The following is a 19,172-nucleotide window of genomic DNA, read 5'->3' as shown; positions in this document are numbered from 1 at the left end:
CATCGCCAATGCTAAACAGCGTCCCCGTAAGGAGAAACCTGACTCTGGGGCATTTAGAGCAAAGGGTTCAGTCTTTTATCAGACTTTATAGAGGACACCGCTCTATCACTACCCTCGGAGAAAAGAACGTTATCCAGAGGCTGCCACTGGTGGAAACTGCAATCAGCCAAGAAATGGAGAGAGGAGGGAGGAGGAGGAGGAGGGAGAGGAAGATCTTAGTTTAAAAATAAAATAAATACAAAATAAGCAAAGAAAAAAGAAAGCCCGGGCGGGCCCATCTAGAAGTCCTGAGGGAAGCCGGACCTGAGGGGAGCCATCCTGGCCTCAGTTCACTTTCCCTCCCCAACCGCGGCGCTCCCTCGACCTCCTGGGACCCGACGAGTTGCAGAAAAATCTCTATGGACGAGAACGAAGAGCCCTGATATTCTCCCCTACTAACTGCTGCAGAGCGAGAAAAGTTTTATTTTGTAACCAGGGTTGCAGCCGGACGCCTAAACGACCCAACTGGGTGGTGGAGAGGCGTTGCTGCAGCACCCAAAAGTGGACGTGGGGTGGGGGCGCCGGGAACCGAAGAGCTCCAACGCGCTTCGGCAACCGGCCAAACCCAGCCCGGCGCGCTCTCGCCGGGACCAGGACGTCAGGCGCGTGCCTGCGCTTGCGCAAAAGGCACCCGCCCAGCTCCTCTCCAGGTGCGCTCTCGCTTCCGGCCGGCCTTCCCGAGGCGGAAACACCAGAGCCCGCGCATGCGCCTTCCAGCTCTCCTGCTTGATCCGAGGAGGGGGCCCAAGGCTTCAGGTGATCCCGCCCCTCCCTCGCAGCGCGGAGCCAATCGCACGGTGGTGGGCGGGATTTTCAAGAAGGTGGCCCGCCCACGCGCTTCGCGAAACGTGTTTCGATTGGTTGGCGACGCTGGCGCAGGTGCGCGGTTCCTATTGGGTGTGGGCGGAGCACGAGCCGCCGAGGCTTTGGCCGAGGCTGCAGGTGAGCGCGCGCACGCGCCGCCGCTCCCGCCCGCCTCGGGTGCGCGCGCGCGGGCTTGCGGGGGAGGCGGCCGAGAGCGAGATTGCGGCGCCTGTCGCCTCTGCTCCGCCCCCTCCTCCTCCTCCCCCTCCTCCTCCTCCGTCGCGGCCGCCGCCGAGGCCCGGAGGGAGGGAGTCGCGTCCCCACCCGCCGCGCAGCCAGTCCGACCCTCGGTCCGGCCGCGTGAGCAGGCAGCCGAGCGGAGCTCTGCGCGGAGACCCGAGCCGCGGCCGCCCCTCTGCAGGTGCCTGTGAGGAGTCGCCCGGGCCGCAGCCGCGTCCCCAACCCGCCGGCCGCGCACTCGCTCCCTGCGCTCCCGAGGGGCGGCCCGGCCGGAGGAGGCCGCCGCGGGGCCCGGCCTCAGCATGAACCGCAGCCACCGGCACGGGGCGGGCAGCGGCTGCCTGGGCACCATGGAGGTGAAGAGCAAGGTGCGCGGGGCCGGGGCTGGGCGGAGCGGCCGGCTGATGGGGGCCGGGGCCGGGCCTGGGGGAGGCCGGGGGCTGCCCGGGGCGCCCGGGGTGGGGGGGGGACTGCCCGGTGTCTGCAACGCGGGGGGTGCGGCAGTGGGGTGCGGAGGCAGGAGGTGGTGGGTAGTAAACTTGCCGAGAAGGGGGCGAAGGAGGGGCCGTGTGTTTGTTCCTGGCCCAGGTGGGAAGACCCATGGAGCACTTAATCTCCTTGAATCTCACTCCTGTTAAGGGATGGGAGGCGTCTGAGCGCAGTGTGGGACGAAGGCTTGGGGGTAAATTCTAGCTCCTGGTCTCGGAGGAAAAGCTATTTGGAAGACGCGTGGTCACAAAGTGTTACCCCTTTCTGTGGTTCAAGGGTGCATCGAGTGGGGTGAAAGGGAGAACCCAGTGCACTAAAGGGACCTTTTAAAGTTCGCTTTGCTTCCTGCTAGGGATTTTTCCAGCACTACCTTTGGTATGCGTTTAATCTATAAAATTAACACTATCACCTTTCGTTTGAGTAGCTCTTTACAGTTTGAGGCTGGATGCTCTTCTCATTCCATCGGGCTACCTTTTCACATCAAGTGTTTTCCTTCTTGACCAACGGTATGCCAGTCTGCTGATCATTCCCGCCGCATCCCCTGAATTCCTAAATTGCAAGGCTGCCTGAGCTGGGTAGTCTTTAGGGATTAGGTAGAGAATGCTTTCCAGAGGGGGTTTTGAGCTGGAATTTGAAGGTGATCGGCAACCACAGCCCCACTTTCAGCAAGCATTTCCTGGGTTGAAGAGCCGAAGAAGTTTAGATGATCTAGTTTGATTCTCTTGACAAAAGGGAGGGGTCAGAAAGGTTAAGACTTTGCGGGACTCTGCTTTTATGACAAAACCTGGAAGCCTTTTTACAGAATAACTTCTAGACTCTATAGACTAAAACTGTTTTTGAGAGCACTAAAAAGAGTTGAGAAAAGCAAAACACCTGCAAGAATGGGAGAACAGTACAAGCATATCAACTTCAGAAATGATGAAACCGGGCAAATCCCAAATCAGGGAGTGGTTTTGAGTGAAGTGGAGGAAAGAGAGCAGCCCGGAGCCTGTGGGGGGAATGGCTTTATTATCTCGTTGATAAGCAAAGTTCTGTAAGTTGCTGTAACTGAGATCTGCATTCATTTTAAACATCATTTAAATGTTATTTGTAACTTCTGGAGCAGGAGGGGCAGTAGTTTCACAGAAACCGTCCTGTTTAATAAGAACAGAAATGTAATTATAGCAGTTGAGAGAATGTGCTCTTCCCCGTGTCCTCAGTGGAACCGCTAGAGCAAATGGAAGAGACGTGCTTGAGCTAGGGGTTAAGATGACTCCAAATATACAGGGTTTTTCCTCGAGCGGTATAGTGGCCTGAGTGGTTCTGTGCCCACTGGTTGAACTTTCTCAGGCATTTCTGTCATGAATCTAGTTTGCATCTGTGGGGGTTGAGGTTAAGAAAAGACAAACACTTGGGATATTGCATAATCTTCGAATGCAGTTTGTGGTCCTAATCTTGGTAGCAATTTTTAATTCTTCATCATAGGGGAAAAAATGGGCAGAGATTCTAGGTGCACTGATAAGTACAATCAAATGGTCATTTGTCTCCTGGACAGGAAAGCTGGCGCACTCTGGGACAGGAATTTCAGGCTTTCTGGCCCCCTTCTCTTCTGTCCGCTGACTGTGAGTCTTTCCTACATGTTATATATTTGAGCTGTCAGGCTGCACTTGTAGTGAGCCGTGTCTCTGAAATAGAATCAAGGCTTTCTGAGAACCTGCACTGAATGAAATGTGGTTCCTCTGTTGTGCTCGAAGTTGGTGTGTAGACAGAATATTAGGTACTGGTTTTAGTGGGTCTGTGACACCTTGTTTTAAATAGATGCTGTTGACACATTTATTTTTAGCTGATTAAATGAAACACTTGTCATCTTTATCATTTACAAAGTATTTGGACAGATGTTTGAAACAGTATTTCCCTTTGTCAGCTGCCTTGGAGATAGCACAGCTTTTTACAAAACTGATGGTCAAGAGGTTGTAACCGCAACCCCGTGATGTGCAGATAGATCCACACTTCAGATTCTTTTTCTTCGGCGTAAAAAACAGTGTCAACTGTATCACCTGAGCAGAGCGGGGCAAGTTCTTAATCGATAATGAAGGTGGAATCCTTTAATGACCTTGGAACAATCTTTGGGCTGTACATGTTCTAATTATTATTCTTGGGCAAGCAGTATTGAAATTAACTTTGCAGTTTCTTGAACGTACCAACAGATGCCGGGCTAAGGGTGTCTATTCTCCTAGCAGATGCTGGGAGAAGGCCACATCCTGGGTGGCCAAGACAAACTAGACTGGCCTACATAAGAGTTACAGATGCTTCACACAGTGAATAGGTGTTACTGGGTCTTAATTTTATCTCTGTCTTAGTATTTTTCTTCACGTAGTAATACGTTCTCTTAATCCTGTTGTTTTTCCGCAAGAAGAGTAAGTTTCTCTTGTTCAGTTTTGTTTTCTGCTAACATTTGCAAAAGGGCACGTCAGCTGTGAAGCCATACAGTTTTTCATTGTTTTTATCATAACATTTAAGGAAGAGAAAAACAAGTTGAGTAAAGGATTTTCACCCCAAAGCTTTATTGAGCAAAGTCATTGGAGCCCTAAAATGTTCATGGGTTAGATGTTACTCTCATTCACGTACCTGGGACAGTGATAAACCCTAGTGCAGATCCGTGGCAGTAGCTTTAGGTTGTGATACCAGGATAAAGACCAAGGAGGAGAAACTGTGACTTTTGATAACATCATAAGACTAGCTCTGATATGAAGGGTGTTGCCGAGTTTTTATTGACTTTGAAACGTGAAGGTGTGACTAAACTTCGAGAGTTTTAGGTATGAGTCACCTTATATTCTTGACCAATGTTGGTGTTTATGTTTTAGGAATGTGTCATGAAAACTCAGATTCATTAGAGGAGGTGGTTTGGGTGAATTTTAAACTTAATTTAATACTGATGAGTAGGTGTGGGTATTAGCAAGCACATGAACTTCTTCAGTGTAACAGATACAGTGCCTTGAGATATCACATCGATCCTTTGGAAGAGGAACTGACACATTTGTAATCTGCTCAAATTATTCTGATGGAGACTGTTTCTGCTGATGCTTAAGGCTGTGTTAGTATTACATTACATTAGAATACATTAGTATTTCTTAGTAGTAGATATTTAGAGGAAAAAGGAGTTCAGTGGTTGAATACATTTGACAAACATTTGTTTAAAATTAAAAAAAAAAAATCAGCTGGAGGACTCAACTGAGTGTTTGATATCTGGTCTCCACGGTGATCCCTAAGAGTGGGATCATAGTTTTGTAGGGTTCCTTGAGCTTACATGACCCGGGCGCTTTCTGAGGAAGGCTGATTAACCTTACCTGGGTTTCCCCCTGGAGGAAACGGCACACTGGGCCCATAGTCAGTCATAGATCCTGTTTATCGGGGACCAGATGAAGCCAGTCCTGAGTGCTGAATACCAACCGCTTTAATAATCTGGCGTTTGGAGAGCAAAGGTATGATTCTAGAGGAATGAGAACGGGGCGTGATAGAGGTGGTTTTGTGGTTCCTTAATACCTCTCGGATGTCTTTGTCGTCTTTACCACTCATGGGTGAGCTCCTGTGGCGGGCCTGAGCCCTCCGTCTGTAGGGCCCAGGCACTGGGCCAAGCATATCCACACTCCTTGCATTAATAGGATGGTTGTAGGATGTATATTTTATGTATTAATAAAGCTTTTTTCCAGCATGATTATAGGGAAGATGCTCCTTATCTCTAGACCTATTCCTTGTAGGATAGACCTCCCATTTGTATTGTGCCTTCATGCCAAGAAGCTCAAAGTCCCTTCTTTATGTGTTGCTATTAGTTCTTTCCACTTCCTCTGAAATCATAATTCGTTTCATGGGGGAAGAAACTTCGGTGCTTTTTGCTAATTACCAAAATAAAGACTTGGGCACATCTTTCTTACCCCATGGTCTGGGCGGGGAGAGGACTGCTGTCAAGATCTGAGCTCCAGGCAGGGTTTGAGCGGAGTCACTCTTGCGGGACAGTCCCCGGGGAGGCCTGGGAACCCCAGGGATTGAGTGGAGCCTCATCCTTGATGGGAATGCCCCTCGGAGATGTAGCAGTGAGAAGGCACGTTCCTGTCTGTCTTACCCTATTTTATCTCCAAATAATGAGATTTGTGACAATAGACTGTGTCACTCCAACACTCTTTCTTATTAAGAGAAACACTGCTACTGTTAATGTTCCTATGGAGTGCATTTTCAGATTGGGTCCTGTTACTTTTGTTTGTTTTTAATTAAGATGTTCATTGTATTTATAGTTTGGAGCTGAATTTCGTCGGTTTTCACTGGAAAGATCCAAACCTGGAAAATTTGAGGAGTTTTATGGATTACTGCAACACGTTCATAAGATACCCAATGTTGACGTTTTAGTAGGCTATGCAGACATCCACGGAGACTTGTTACCTATAAATAATGATGACAATTACCACAAAGCTGTTTCAACGGCCAATCCACTGCTTAGGATTTTTATACAAAAAAAGGGTAAGTACCACTGTGTAGAGACACTGTTTTAGAAATAAAAGTAGTTTATTTTCCTCACGGGTAGGATTATGCATTGAATTCTCACTTTGTTGAATAGAACTGTGTCCATTCAGAAAGATATGGTGTAAAGACTGGGACTTGGGAATCAGAGAAAGATGCTCGTTTTTTGGTGGCAACCAACTTTCAAGTGCTGTATTTACTACTTAATAACTACCTGAAGGAAAGTTACTTATTTAGAATACTCTTCACAGAAATAAAGTTAATTATCTGGAAACTTAGATAGCAAGTCATTATTATGGAGGAATTTAAACACTGATATTAGTCTTGCAAAAGAACATTTGAAATAACCATCCTATATGACAAGAATTTTGAGTTGTAGAACTTTTTTTTTTTTTTTTTTTTTTTAAACTCTGGCCTCCCGTGAGTCTGTGTGTCTGCCTGGCCGCGCCTGGGCATGATGTGTGCCATTTTTATTTCTTTGGTTTTGGTAAATGAAGAGGTTTAGAAAGCCAGCATGACAGCAGCAAACTTAGTATTGGTGGGATAATGAAAGCCTTACAGTGTTTATAAACCAACCCAGAAAACAGTTTGAGAGAATGGTTAGGAATTACCCTTGAAGGTGAAACTTTATTTCCCAGTTGATAAACGTTAGACCACTCCTAGGGCTTTGAAATTCCACTGATTATATAGCTTTGCTTTTCTGGGTTTGGAGGAACTAAAGTCCACCAACAAAATAAACCTCCCAAGGGTGACATGTTCATAACACTTAACTGTTTACAGAATACATAGAAACGCACAAATTGATTTTCCCAAAGACCTCTGAGATGGATTTCATAGATACGTAACAGTCGTGTGGTGTAGTTAGAGTATTAATCTAGGAAGATTAATTTGGCGGTTGGGGATGAGTTGAAGTGAGCAGGGTCTTAGAGGAGAGGGCCAGGAGCCGGCGGTGAAGGGACAGCTGGGAAGCCGCCCCAGTGGAGGAGGCAGGCGACGAAAGTGGCAGCGTTGAAGAGGGCATATCTGATATTTGAGAGTCGCTGTGCTCCCCCCGGGATGGCGGGGAGTTGAAGAGGAGTCCAGCAGAGAACAGCTTTCTGGGTTCGAGTCTGACGGCTAGAACAGTGTCATAAACAACCAGAATTTGGAAGAGGGAGATTAGTTTGGAAAGAAAATGGGTTTGGTTTTAGGATATTTGGCTGGTGAGTTTTAACCATGCCACGTAGGAAATTGGAAATGGTAGACAGGAACTTTGGATTGAAATCTGGAGGCCCAGTCAGAGAAAATTGGAAGTCTGTGGAGAAGTGATATTTGAGAAATTCTCCGGAGGAGACGTCAGGCCTTGTAGGGATGAAGACCAGGGATAGACCCTTGGAAAGCTGCACGGACTGTTGGAGACAAAAGAACATCAGTAGGGGAGAGAAGACAAGCATTCACGTGGAACTGGTCATTTTAAGCAGAGTAATATTAATTATCGATGAGTAGGCCTTTCTTGGTAGCAGTTGTAATTTTCATTAAAATACTTTGTTGTATTTGGAAGGGGTATGCAGGCGTGGAGTGGTTATTTTTAAACCACTGCCATCCAACAAAATTTTGTTGGATTATCCTTTCTGTTAGATGGTCAGAGTTGGATCATGCCACTGCATGTTTTTTATTACTGGCGCTGCAACACGTAGTGGTTGTGGGATCAGTCCTCACATCTGTTAAGGGTCGTTGTGTTCTGCTCTTTGCTTTTGAACATGTTTATATGTGAACAGAAGTTTTCTATGTCCTAGAAATCAATGTCCAGTATAGTGAGCAGCTTGTAGAATTCGATTTAAAAAGGGGCGCCTGGGTGGCGCAGTTAGTGAAGCTTCCCGTTCTTGGTTTTTGTTCAGGTCATGACCTCACGGTTGTGAGCTCAAGCCCTGAGCCCTGTTAGCTCCCCACAGGGCACGGTGAGTCTGCTTAGGATTCTCTCTCCCTCCGCCCCTACCCCTTCCCCTGTCTTTAAAAAAAGTAAAGTTTTATTTAGAAGTAGGCGGTGCATTCAACAGAACGTTTGTTTTTAAAAATATGAACATGGGGCACTTAGGCTCAGGTCATGATCTCAGGGTCCTGGGATCAGCCCCACGTCGTCGTCGGGGCTCCCTGCTCAGCGGGGAGTCTGCTTCTCCCTCTCACTCTGCTGCTCTCCCTGCTCGTGTTCTGTCTCTTTTTCTATCAAATAAATAAATACAATCTTGATTTCTTTTTTAAGATTGCATTTCTTTATGAGAGTTGGTGAGAGAGAGCACACGGCAGTGAGACGGGGGGGGGGGGGGGGGGCAAGCAGGCTCCCTATTGAGCAGGAGCCCCCCCCCCCCAGGGCTCACTCAGTCCCAGGGCTCTGGCATCACGACCTGAGCAGAAGACAGATGTTTAACCGACTTAGCCACCCAGGTGCCCTAAAATCCGTTAAAATATAAACATATAAATGTAATACAAACGTGACTTAAGGAAAGCATAAAAGTAAGCTGGTCAAGTCGTTCCTGTTTCACGCCCCCCTCCCCCGCCGCCCATTGCACCCAGAGTGAAATCCTTCCTGCTCTGGGCTTTCCCAGCCTCATCCTTCTCCATTCCCGCCCCCCCTCCGCCCCGCGGTCCTGCTCAACCAGGCCCACCAGGCACGCAAGCTCTCAAGCTCTCGGACGTGGAAATGGTGTTGCTGTCCCGGTGCTTCTGCTCTTGCTTCTCTCCTCACTAACCCCCTCCCCCACCCTTCAGATCTTATCACTCGCAAATAACTTCAAATAACTTCCTCGGAGGGGGGAGGGGGGGTCTTGTTGGATCACGGAAGCCCCTTGACCCTCCCACCTTTATCAGACCTGGAGTTACCTTCTGTATGCGTGAGTTATCTTGTTTATTGTCCGTCTTAACAAGACTTATGTGGTGCCTTGTGATTCACAGTGATACTTTTTTCTTGTAAAGCTCAACAGATGTTGAGCAGAAGCTGATTTTAGGCAAACTTCACTGAACAGTAAATTTAGGAAATTAATACAAAGCGTGATGTTAAGTATAGTAACATTTTACTGCTTAATTACAATACACTTTGTTTTCTTGGCCTGTTGATGCCAGTTTAGGAATCAATAGGGCAGCAATTACACTTACATGGTACCAAGTGATTAAAAAAAAAATTTTTTTTAAACCATTTTGAGTTTTAAAATCACGTGGTCTTTTAAAATCTGATACCCCTACCAGAAGTTTCTTCGAAGTGAAAGTTCACAGTTGAATGCATAAACTATATAGTATGAACTCAGATTTCAGATTGTATCGTTGCGTATCTTGAAAGGTTTTGTGTCTTACCGTAATTTATTGCTAGAAGAAAAGCCCCCGTACTCTAGGACTATTATCATGGAAGCAGAAACCAAAGAAAACAAAATCCCTGCTATCTGAAAAGTCAGGTTCGCAGAAGGGATTCCCAGATACTTTGCCAGCCCCGGTCCCCTTTTGGAGTTTAGAGGTTTCCCAGCCAGTCAGGGAGGGGCGGCCAAGTCTGGAATCCTTGGATGCGCACGGACTCCCTACCGGATCTGATCCGAACATCCACACCACAGCTTCTTGCTGTGTTACCTTCTGCTTCTGGATGACACCAGAAGGCGCATTTGTTGGAAAGAGTTTGTTGGAAACCCTAGAAGAGCCTTGCTTGCTTTACGCATTGTCACACTTGAGACACTGCCTGGTGGCCCAGGCCCCTCAATCCTTAGGGCTGTGCAGCGGACGTTAGTTTGTAGGTGCACTTGACGATCACTTCTCAGTGAATCCCGCCGTGATTTCAAAATGCTCCAAGAGAGATGCATCATAATTGTCAGTTGAGTTTTGAAGAACAGCGTAGGACACCAGTTGCTCAGGATAGAAACCTGGGTGTCACCTGTGACACACACCTGTAGTTCAGCCAGTCACCAAGCCTGTTCCAGCAGTTCTAATTATTTTTCAGATTTGTTTCCCCATCAGCACTGCCTCTGCTAGAGGCCAGGCACTATTCAGAATGATGGCAGTAACGCCTGTCGTCTCCCTCAGGGTCACTCTCCCACTTAAAGTCAGGGTGAGTTTAACAGAAAAACCCAAACCTTTGTTTTCTTCCCAGTGCCCTTAGGCTGAAGTCCATCATCCCTAGGCCTGGTTTCCGCAGGGGCCCTTGGCTCCTCCTCCTCCCTCCCCTCCCTCCCTCCCCGGGGGGTTTCTGCCCCTCCCCCATCCTGCTCCCCGCATTTGCTGGACCCTGCTTCGGCAGCATTCCTCCCTGTCCTACCTGATTAGCTGCTGGCTGCTTTTCCAGTCTCAGCGCAAACCTCACTTCCCCGGGAGAAGCCTTGCTGCACCCTGCACACAGGCTGGGCGCCCGCGGCGCAGTGCAGTCTGTCTACACCGAGGCTCCTGGCCCCTTTGAAATAATGAGATTGCAGGTGGTAATGGCCCTCTCCTCCTGCAGACTGTAAGCTCCACGAGAGCAAGCCCCCCACTCCTCTCTGGTTCACTGAATCTGCGGCCGGGATTCGAGGCCTGGCCAGGTTGCGGCCTGGCCAGGTTGCGGGCGCTTCTGGAATGTTTGGTGATTAGGATTCCTTATATTAGGAAATGAAGGGATTTGCATGCTTTGAGTATTGCTTTAGGTGATGTTTAATCCTTTTAAAGTTGCCAGATTTAGTTCTTTTTAACCATTTTGGATTAGAACAGGGGTTTGCAAACACAGCTTGCTGGCGGTTTTCTTGGAACGCAGCCATTCGCCGTTCTTTATGTCTGGCCCATTGGCTCCTGCGGCAGCGACTGGGTGACCCGCGAACCCGGAGCGCTCACCGTCTGGCTCTTCGGGGCAGAAGGTGGTCAGCCCCGGAACAGGATGATTTCAAAAATTACTTCATTCTTCCCTGTCTTCTCACAGAATTTTAAATGGGTCCTAATCTTGAACTTCCTCGATGACCCTACCATGAACTGTGACTGTTTCGCTACTGTACAGGGATGATGAAGGGGGTTATATGAGGGTTTGGTTTTTCATTTTTGGTCGGTTTTCTCCAGATGGGCTCTAACACTGTAGGCTTTTCCTTCCTGGATCTGTGCCTGCCACTCACTACTGGTGGACCCTCACCTTCTGCTCTGAATCTGTGACTTGCGACTCCCTGTGAGTTAAGGAATGAGATAACCAGGTTTTTCAGAATTAACGGTCTGAAGAGTGACCGTTCCAGAGGGAGTGCGTGCGAGGCTGCTCCCGTGAGCGGAGGGCAGGAGCTTTCGGCTCGGAAGGAATTGAGACCAGCAATTTGGCTCCTCAGAGGCATTCCGAGTGGATCCTTGCTGATTGCCGTCAGCCGAGATAGTGGCCGAGGGACAGGCTTGGGATGAGGGAGGGATTGCTGGGGGAGCCTCGCTCTTGTACTGTTGCATAAGCCTGGGTTCTTGTGGCGACAGAGGTTGCTGGGAACCAGGTTTGCGAACTTTTCATCTTATTCTGAGTTCAGTGCTTTGACACACAGACTCAGGTAGAAAGTGAATTCCCGGTCCCCTGTGGACAGTCACCTTTACACTTTAAACTAACACTCTGCACCCTGGCTTTCTGCCAAAATATTTCTTTTCCCAGTGGCTGGAAACTGATTAGCTAGATGGGAGAACAAAGGTGCCTTTGTGCTGGGGCATATTGCTTTTGAGAATTTAGCAGAGAGCATTCAAACAGTCTGGATGCGATGCCAAATTATGCAGATTTGGGGTTGTTTTCTTTTTTCTTTTCTTTTTTTTTTTTTTTGGTCAGGTTTCCCATGTAGGCAACTTAGTTTTACTCTCTGTGTGTATGGTCTGGAAATTTCCTTATAAATCCTATGTGGGTTTTCTTAATTGGTTCTTTTAAAATGAAAATATATACTTCTGAGAAAACATACTGAGAAGGAGACCATCGTTGAGAGGCTTTCGGTCAAATGTTGCAAAATGATTCTCATATCAGTGAGTTAATTTCCAAAGCCAAATTATAAACAAATTTGTCTCTGTGAGAACAGGGTATACATACTTTCTAAATAAAGACAGAATTATCCCCAGAGGGGGGGAAATGCCAAAAATTAAGGTACTCCAAGTCTTGTACATTTCTCTGCAACTAGCTCTTGGAGAATTGAAGCAGCCTGAGGAAAAAAAGTTCTCCATACTCAGACACACACACACCTGACACTTAATACTCATTCTGTGAATGTGTAAAGTATTGGTCTAGTAAGAAAATAAAGGTCCAGTCTTTGTATTTTGTACTCTTAATCATTACTTTGTACTCTTCATTTCCTGGTTTATGTAGTAAAGATGATAATATTTATCAATAGAGTGAGAGTCAAGGGACAGAATATAAACTGAGCCTGTACAGTCACAGTGTGGTGATAGTACTATTATCCGGAGTTGCTGAGACTAGGATTTTGAGCTAGTTCTTTGCAGGAGGGGGATTTTGTCTCCTTTGTTCTTCGGATATATATATTTTTATCCTTGAAAATTCTGAATTTTTAGTTTCTCCTCCTTTGTTATTTTTGAAACATGGTTTCAAGTTTCCCACCTGATGTTAATTTCATTTCTTTTCTTTTTTTTTTTTTTTTAAACCTGTCATTCTCTGATGAGGTGTTGTTTGTAGGTATTTTCCTCCAGCAGTTTGATTTCAGAAGGCAGATCTGGTTTTAGGTGCCCTGTTTTCCCTTAGTTTTACATTAGAGAGGGTAGGTCCTCTGGGTGGAAGCAGGAACGCTATCCATGCAAGTTGTTTGACTCAAACTGGTGTTTGTTTTGTTGTTATTTTAATTAGGTGTCAGCATTTAAAAACGAGAACATTTTTACTTAAAAAACAAGGCTCCATGGCAAATGGGATTTGGCCACACAAATTCCTGTAGTGGAAGAAAGACTGTGGCACAACCGCCAAGAAAGGGGCCTCCACACTTCTTTTTCACACAGTGAAGAAAAGTTCAATCTTAGACTTCAGCCTCTTTCAAAAGTGGAGAAATTGAAGATAAGATCTCCCCCAGAAAACTGAGGGAGAACATTTATTTGCAGTAGACTAAAATTCCTAAATTCTAGATATACATTCATCTAATTTACATGATCATTTCATGCATATTGTCTGTTTCATTGAATTACATCATCTGCCCCGCTGCCTGTAATAGAAGTTTGTTCCCTTGATTTACCTTGGGAATCAAAAGTGTCCCTTTCTTTCTTTCTTTCTTTCTTTACTTATTTATTTTTAAGATTTTATTTATTTATTTGACACAGACAGAGATCACAAGTAGGCAGAGAGGCAGGCAGAGAGAGAGGAGGAAACAGGCTCCCCGCTGAGCAGAGAGCCTGATGCGGGGCTCTATCTCAGGACCCTGGGATCATGACCTGAGCCAAAGGCAGAGGCTTAACCCGCTGAGCCGCCTAGGCGCCCCCAACCTAGAGTTTCTTAAACAAATGAAAGAAAAATATGTTTTAAGTAACTCACTTGAAATGCTGTTTAAAATGTGTGTGTAAACTTAACAAGAATTTGATTTTCGCCTCTTACTGTTGTAAGTAGTCCTTGAGCTTTATCAGATTAAACATTTGGGATTTTATGATGTGTGCTTGAGAGGGCCACCTAGTGGTTTCTTGTTGGTACAGCAGGTCTTACTACTGCGCTGCCTTTTGATCTGATTAGAATAGGCTAATATTTTAATTGTTTATGTACTGGGGCGCCTGGGTGGCTCAGTGGGTTAAAACCTCTGCCTTAGGCTCAGGTCATGATCCCAGGGTCCTGGGATTGAACCCCGCATCAGGCTCTCTGCTTGGCAGGGAACCTGCTTCCTCCACTCTCTCTCTGCCTGTCTCTCTGCCTACTTGTGATCTGTCAAAAAAAAAAAAAGTAAATTGTTTATGTACCAAATACATGTGAGTTATCTCTCTGTATGGATTCAACTGTGGGTAAACTGGGTGTTTTTACATCATCTCTGTAATTATTTTATTTTATTTTTTTAAACAGAAGAAGCAGACTACAGTGCCTTTGGTACAGACACACTAATAAAGAAGAAGAATGTTTTAACCAATGTATTGCGTCCTGACAACCATAGAAAAAAGCCACACATAGTCATTAGTATGCCCCAAGACTTCAGACCTGTGTCTTCTATTATAGACGTGGACATTCTCCCAGAAACACACCGTAGGGTTCGTCTTTACAAATACGGCACTGAAAAACCCTTAGGGTTCTACATCCGCGACGGCTCCAGTGTCAGGGTCACGCCACATGGCTTAGAGAAGGTCCCAGGGATCTTTATATCTAGACTTGTCCCAGGAGGCCTGGCTCAAAGCACAGGACTACTAGCTGTTAATGATGAAGTTTTAGAAGTTAATGGCATAGAAGTTTCAGGGAAGAGTCTTGACCAAGTAACAGACATGATGATCGCCAACAGCCGCAACCTCATTATAACGGTGAGACCAGCAAACCAGAGGAATAATGTGGTTCGGAACAGTAGGACTTCCGGCAGCTCCGGCCAGTCCACAGATAACAGCCTCCTGGGCTGTGTCCAGCAGGTAGAACCAAGCTTTGAGCCAGAGGACGAAGACAGTGATGAAGATGACATTGTTATCGAAGATAATGGAATGCCACAGCAGATTCCTAAAGCTGTTCCTAATACGGAGAGCCTCGAATCATTAACGCAGATAGAACTGAATTTTGAGTCTGGACAGAACGGCTTTATTCCTTCTAACGAAGTGAGCTTAGCACCTGTAGCAAGTGGCACAAATACAGAAACACATGCTCCGGATCAAAAACTCTTAGAAGAAGACGGAACGATCATAACTCTATGAAGCCTTTGTCCGAATGTCTTTGGAGTGAGGATGCCACAGGGACTTGTAGATTTGGCTGTTCAAAGCATATATACCTCTGAACCAGTGACCTGGAGTAGGCATGAGAAAATTAATATTGCAAGCTTGAAATGTTGTTATAATAGTAGTTTGATCATTGTTAATATAAACTTCAGTTTGTCAGAGGTGAGTTTAAGTCTGAAAGGGGCCTTTGCTAATGAAATTACGTGCTTTTGTTATTTTGTCTCTAGAGAACTGGATGTTAGAGCACATTCTCAGAACTGAGAGGACCAGATCATTTCCGTTCGAAGTGGTTGCATATTTTTTAACCTGCTGTGCAGAGCCCAGTTAGCTTTTCCTTTAACTATATTTTTTAAAATTCTAATGTGAAGAAGTCTGATTCTGCCCTTTGGTACCTTGGGGACCTCAGCTCCTATGTTCCCTATATTTTATCTTGATTTTTTAAGGTTGTTCCTCTGTTGTTCGTTGTTACAAGTAATTTTTTCAGATGCTTTTTTTTCCCCCTAATATTTAAGAAATCAAACCAATCGCCTGTTTTTGGGAGTCGCTTCCTACATCATAAAGCATTGACACCGTGTTCCTGAATTAAGAAACTGTAACTGTTGTTCAAGTTCCAAGCTTGTTCATCCCATAGTTTTCACATTCACAGACTCACTCCTTGTGCGTATAACTTAACGTTGAAAAGGCAGCGCCGTCAGCTGGTTACACCTGAGACTCCCTTCGTCTCCTCACCCGCACCCCCGTCTCATTGGAATCATTCCATTTGCTGTTGGTGTGTGTTTCGTGGGTGTGCTTTTAATACTCTGCTATGTATTTGAGTAGTAGGAATCATTTTGGATTTAAAAATGCACCCAAATTAAGAGATTTTTACACACACGACACACTTGTGCACTTTTTTACATGAGATGATTTGGTTTTTTTCCCTAATGGGATTTCTAGGAACACTACCTGTACTTTATGAGAAAAGATAAGACTATTCACCTTGGACCGGTAGAGTGTATTGCTAGTGATTCTATGAGGCTATTGATTACTTTCCAGGGCATCCACTTAGAACAAGTGAAGGGCGAGGCTGCTGACTTCCATCCCTCGCCTGACTTCCCTCGCCTGACGGGCCCCGCAGTAGGCCTGTATGTAGAAACCCAGGACTGCGGGCAGCGCTTAAGTCCCCTGTGGCTTACGGCTCCTTCTCTCAGAGTGAGTTATTCATTCATTTTACAGTAGGGCTAGAATGGGTTCCTCCGTAACAGCTGCGTACTAGGGAAGCAATGAAGAATTCAGTGACTCCGTTTTGAAGGATATTTTCTGTCTAGGGTAAAGATATATGAAGAAGTCTTGGACTGAAGGCAGGTCACTTGACTCAGAATACTTAGTGTATTTTGCTCACGTTACCACTAAACAGATTATCGCGGAACTATTAACTGCACAACGTTATGTAATGCAATGTACTTTTTTGTTGAATTCACCCAGTTTCTTCCACTTCTCTACCACCGTTTGCTAATGGCATTCCAGCTTTAACCTTCTGTGAGGTATAGAAATTTGACTCTAGAACAGTAAAATGTTAACATGTAGGTTAAATTTCATTTATACTATAAGTGGTGCAGGGGTTCAACATTTTAAGTAAAAAATCCTTTCACACACTACCTCTCTCTCTCTCTCTTTTATTTTTTAACAGAGTTTTAACATCTGAACTTTTCTCTTGGAGGAAAAATACTTACTTCAGGGCTTGACTTTTTGTACAGATTTTAACTATTAAGTACAGATTTGTCTTGTATGTATTCATGAAAATGGAAATCAAAGCTGCTAGTGCTTTTTATTTTAATTATCCTGCTAAGAGTATATGTCAGTGCTGTTAAAACTAGATTTCTCATTTAAATTATTGGTGAAATAATTGATTACTAGACGTATTGTAAAACCAATAGCTCTTGGTTATACAATAAAATGTCCGGTCATTGGTAGTCTGAATCGATTATTCCAAGTGTACCTTATTAACAGAAGGATCAGTGGATTCAGTGTAAAATTTTATAGTACGAAATGTCAAGCCTAACTGTGAATTTTGTTCTGTATCTTGAGTAAATTTATGATAATGTTCTCATGAGCTATCAACAAAATATACGTACTTTTGTGAACTATGAATTTTCTAATTAAATTTTACATGCGACAACATGATTTTTACATGAATGATACTTTGTTTAAACTCTCAAATGTCAGTATTTTACTACAATTTTATTATAAAATGTACATTATCACTAAATGAACTTTGATTTTAAAAATCAATTTAGCTTTAGTTGTATATTATTTTTTACAAATAAAGATAGACTTGTATAAAGGCTACTTTCTTGTTTGCAAATATATGAAAAATGACCCAGCAAATACTTAGCAAGCACCAATATGATAGCAAATGAGGGGGAAGAAAATTAAGTTACAAATATAAGTTACAACAATGTCCTGGCTTCCTCAACTTTTAATTTAGTTGTAGGTACAGCGACTGTGGCTGTGTATGAGCTTATGATTACAGACAGGGAGGTAGTATTTAAAACATAGTTACACTGGTCGTGTGAGAGGTTACGTGTGACACTGGTGCGGAGAGGTACCATTTGCAGTAAGATGATTTGCAACAAGACAAAAGTAGTTTGTAATGGGACAGTGTATCTTCTGAGATTCAAATTCACTTAGCCTTGCTGTTTAGTACCACCCTGGGTGGTACTGCCCGTACAGGTCAGGTTGCGGTTATCCTGGATGACGGAAGAGCCCTGAGCTAGATCGGACCCTCCTACTGAACTATTTCTAATCCCAAATTCATCACTGTCATTGGCTTAGCTGATCTCTGCTCTAACTCTGTCAACCAGAGTGGAGGATAATCCTTCTGATGCCTTCCCGCAATTTAAAAACAGATTGGGGGGTGCCTGGGTAGCTCAGTGAGTTAAAGCCTCTGCTTTCGGCTCAGGCCATGATCCCAGGATCCTGGGATTGGCATCGGGCTCTGCTCGATGGGGAGCCTGCTTCCTCCTCTCTCTCTGTCTGCCTACCTCTCTGCCTACTAGTGATCTGTCAAATAAATAAATACAATCTTTAAAAAAAAAATAAGATTGGAAATCCTTAAGAGTTGAAATTCAACATCATCTATGTAGAACTCTTCACCGATTGGTACAGACCATGTTGCCTTCAGGACCCGATACTTATCTCTGGGTTTCAGGATCCGTGAAACAATGGTGTGGAATTAAAACATCCCTCCCCCCACCCCCTTCCAAAATACGACCCCAGTGTCGTTTGAATCTTAAATCCCTACTGCTTCCAAGTCTTCAGTTCTGGGCAAAGAGTTAAGTTTGATTTTGAGGAAAAAACAGAAGTTTGCAAGGCAAAATGAGCCCCTCCGTTCTGATTGCGTAGCCTTAAGGTGCCTGGACAAACAGCCACAACTGGGTGCACTTTGATCTTCCCGTCTTCTGGATTGACGAAAGTTTGGTTGTGGGTGATGAAGCTTTGAGAGAGTGTATGTCAATGATTTGGCAGCCGAGCTCCTACACAGAGGTTTCGGCGTGTCTTAGAAGACACTGAAAGTGTTGACTGTATGACAGCATATCGCTTAGTGACGGCCCTTCCCTGCAGGAGAAAGCACGGACGTCAGTGCCTCCTGTGTGTCGTTGGGCGGCTGTCTCTACTAGAAGGTAGATGTAAAGGAAATTACTTCGCTGGATTTAATCATTTCAGAGTCCTCAGGATGTGTTTTTTAGTTCTCTAAAAACCATGTATGATTTAGGTACTATTTTAAAAAGAACCTTTTCCCCAAATCTTACTTTATAAAATTTGTGTATTTTATAAGTTAATATTAAAATTCAGTGCAGTTCATTTTTTTTTTTAAAGATTTTATTTATTGGACAGACAGAGATCACAAGTAGGCAGAGAGAGAGGAGGAAGCAGGCTCCCCGCTGAGCAGAGAGCCCGATGCGGGGCTCAATCCCAGGACCCTGAGATCATGACCTGAGCCGAAGGCAGAGGCTTTAACCCACTGAGCCACCCAGGCGCCCCTAGAGTTCGTATTTTATTTACAATCTGTATTTAGTTTTCCCATTTTTAAAAAGATTTTATTTGAGAGAGAGTGAGTACAAGCAGGGGGACGGGCAGAGGGAGAAGCAGACTCCCCACTGAGCAGGGAGCCCAATGCAGGGCTTGACCCCAGGACCCCGGGATCATGACCTGAGCCGAAGGCACGCGCTTAAGGACTGAGCCACCCAGGGGCCCCTCGTTTTCCCATTTTAAAGAGACCTCTCGGAAATGGTATTTATTCCAAAACCAATGTTCTTCAT

General features: G+C 45.1%; 1 protein-coding gene across 1 annotated transcript; it reads left to right on the top strand.

The window, feature by feature from the left end:
- The first annotated feature begins 1,318 nt into the window (after window positions 1–1,318).
- Window positions 1,319–17,034, top strand: PARD6B (par-6 family cell polarity regulator beta). The gene is made up of 3 exons (XM_045082087.1): window positions 1,319–1,451; window positions 5,841–6,063; window positions 14,027–17,034. The coding sequence occupies exons 1-3, from the start codon at window positions 1,386–1,388 to the stop codon at window positions 14,848–14,850; spliced, it is 1,113 nt and encodes a 370-aa protein (XP_044938022.1). The 5' UTR covers window positions 1,319–1,385; the 3' UTR covers window positions 14,851–17,034.
- The last annotated feature ends 2,138 nt before the right edge of the window (window positions 17,035–19,172 follow it).

This window comes from Mustela putorius, unplaced genomic scaffold, assembly GCF_011764305.1.
Source record: "Mustela putorius furo isolate JIRA1106 unplaced genomic scaffold, ASM1176430v1.1 tig00000592_pilon_pilon_pilon, whole genome shotgun sequence".
Lineage (NCBI taxonomy): Eukaryota > Metazoa > Chordata > Mammalia > Carnivora > Mustelidae > Mustela > Mustela putorius.
The sequence above is the reverse complement of the archived record's forward strand: the minus strand, read 5'-3'. Positions and strand labels throughout refer to the sequence as shown.

Coding starts and splice junctions, on each gene's coding strand:
- PARD6B (XM_045082087.1), top strand. CDS start 1,386: ATGAACCGCAGCCACCGGCACGGGGCGGGCAGCGGCTGCCTGGGCACC. Junction 1,452..5,840: donor CCATGGAGGTGAAGAGCAAG/GTGCGCGGGGCC, acceptor TTGTATTTATAG/TTTGGAGCTGAATTTCGTCG. Junction 6,064..14,026: donor GATTTTTATACAAAAAAAGG/GTAAGTACCACT, acceptor TTTTTTAAACAG/AAGAAGCAGACTACAGTGCC.